Source organism: Octopus bimaculoides, chromosome 25 (genome assembly GCF_001194135.2).
Source record: "Octopus bimaculoides isolate UCB-OBI-ISO-001 chromosome 25, ASM119413v2, whole genome shotgun sequence".
Taxonomy (NCBI): Eukaryota; Metazoa; Mollusca; class Cephalopoda; order Octopoda; family Octopodidae; genus Octopus; species Octopus bimaculoides.
Genome location: NC_069005.1, coordinates 27,484,331 through 27,486,641, shown reverse-complemented (window position 1 = coordinate 27,486,641; position 2,311 = coordinate 27,484,331). Strand labels below are relative to the sequence as shown.

General features: G+C 42.8%; 2 protein-coding genes across 5 annotated transcripts in view; one reads left to right on the top strand and one right to left on the bottom strand.

Moving 5' to 3' along the window:
- Window positions 1-2,311, top strand: part of LOC106876469 (fibrillin-2) — a 148,187-nt gene that overhangs the window by 10,982 nt on the left and 134,894 nt on the right. The gene's annotated exons all lie outside the window — the stretch shown is intronic.
- LOC106879685 (sodium-dependent phosphate transport protein 2B) overlaps window positions 1-2,311 on the bottom strand; it is a 17,697-nt gene that overhangs the window by 4,056 nt on the left and 11,330 nt on the right. For all 4 annotated transcript variants that reach the window (XM_052976785.1, XM_014929362.2, XM_052976784.1 and 1 more), the window contains 2 exons: window positions 1,838-2,029; window positions 859-977 (listed from right to left, as the gene is read on the bottom strand). In XM_052976785.1, the coding sequence (XP_052832745.1) occupies window positions 859-977; window positions 1,838-2,029 (311 nt within the window). The remainder of the gene's footprint in view (window positions 1-858; window positions 978-1,837; window positions 2,030-2,311) is intronic.

The window sequence follows — 2,311 nt, the reverse complement described above, 5'->3', positions numbered from 1 at the left end:
AGGTTAGGAATTTCTGGTGAAACACTTTGCTAGTTACATCTCTCTTTTTTCTTTTACTTGTTTCAGTCATTTGACTGCGGCCATGCTGGAGCACTGCCTTTAGTCGAGCAAATTGACCCCAGGACTTATTCTTAGTAAGCCTACTACTTATTCTATTGGTCTCTTTTGCCGAACCGCTAAGGCTAAGTTACGGGGACGTAAACACACCAGCATCGGTCGTCAAGCGATGTTGGGGGCACAAACACAAACACACACACACACACATATATATATGACAGGCTTCTTTCAGTTTCCGTCTACCAAATCCACTCAAGGCTTTGGTCGGCCCAAGGCTATAGTAGAAGACACTTGCCCAAGGTGCCACACAGTGGGACTGAACCCAGAACTATGTGGTTGGTAAGCAAGTTACTTACTACACAGCCAATCCATTATTTTGGCGGTACTCTATTTTATCGACTACGTGCAAAAAAATGGCTGGGGAATGTACATCAGATTAACTAGTAGAAACGATGGGTTAATCGCAAATGGAGTACGTTGCAGTTAAACCCTTTAGCATTCAGATTATCCTGTCAAATGTGATTCTTGTTTATTCACATCGTTTTGGAACAATCCCACATCATGTCGTAGCCTTGAAATTGTGAGGATGTGTTCATTCTTAGAATGACATTGTAGGGTAGGTGTGAGAAGACAGATATGGCTAGATTCAACCTAAAACAGAATATTTGGGCCGGATATAGCCAGATTAAATGCTAAGAATTAAACTTATGACATAAGGTGGAGATGCAAGCATGCCACACCACAGAGCTGAGAAAAAGAAGAACATTGCAGATAAAAAAAAATGGCAAGCAAATAATCTACCTCAATAATAATTTTGGTAAATGGTTTGGTGATTTTTTTCAGTAATTCTGGGTTGGTGTCGTTCGCGGAGGTTAATTCCAACCCTTTGGTCATCGCCGTCGTTAAATGGTAAAGATATCCTTGAAAAAGATTTAAAAAAAAAAAAAAGAAAAATAAAGAAATTGTCTTATCTTTTACTTGTTTCAAGCATTTGATTATGACCATGCTAGAGCACCATCTCGAAGGAGTTTTAGTCGAATGAACCAATCCCAGTACTTATTTCCTTTTAATCCAGGTGCTTATTCTAATTTCTACAGCTGGATGCCCTTCCTAACGCCAACCACTCCGAGAGTGTAGTGGGTGCTTTTACGTGCCACCGGCACGCGGGCCAGTCAGGCAGTACTGGCAACGGCCACGCTCAAATGGTGCTTTTTACATGCCATCTACACAGGAGCCAGTCCAGCGGCACTGGCAACTACTTCGCTCGAATGTTGTTTTTCACGTGCCACCGGCACAAGTGCCAGTAAGGCTGGTAACGATCACGCTCGAATGGTGCTTATTACGTGCCACCGGCACGGGAGCCAATCAGCAGCCCTGGCAACGATCACGCTCGGATGGTGCTCTTAGCGCTCCACTGCCGTCATTGAATTTGAATGCAAATGTGTGCGTGTGCCTATACATATATGTGCATGCGCGTGTTTGTATGTGCATGTGCTTCCGCACGTGCACGTATGTGTGCAGATGTGCATGTGTCCAATCACCGCTCGACAGTCGGTGCTGGTTTGTTTATGTCTCCATAACTTATTGGTTCAGCAAAAAGAAACCAGATAGAGCAAATACGAAGTTTAAGCGTAAATACTCGTGAAGATCTGTTCAATTAAACCCTTCGAAGCAGTGCCCCAGCTTGACCATCGTCCAATGGCTGAGATATGTAGATTAAAGAAAAAACAAATAATAAAATATCAATAACAAAAATGATAAACGAAACGCATTTGCTGACCTGTTGCGGCCTCAATCGGAAGTAGAACTAAGACTGCCAGCCAATTAAACATATCGTGTATCGTAGCTCCAGCGAACGCCCGGCGGAAGTCGTCTTTATCTATGATCTGTCCCATTGAGACAATTGTGTTTGTGACTGATGTTCCAATATTTGCGCCCATGATGATGGGTATGGCTTGTTTGACTGTTAAAACTAGGATACAGAGAGAGAGAGAGAGGGGGGGTAATTAATATGGGCGTACATGCATGCATGCATACAATTAGAGATGGACAGAGAGAGAGAGAGACAGACAGAGACTGATCGATCAATTGACTGAACGAGAGAGACAGATTAATTGATTGAACGAGAGAGACAGACAGATTGATTGATTGAACGAGAGAGACAGATTAATTGATTGAATGAGAGAGACAGATTAATTGATTGAACGAGAGAGACAGACAGATTGATTGATTGAACGAGAGAGACAGACAGATT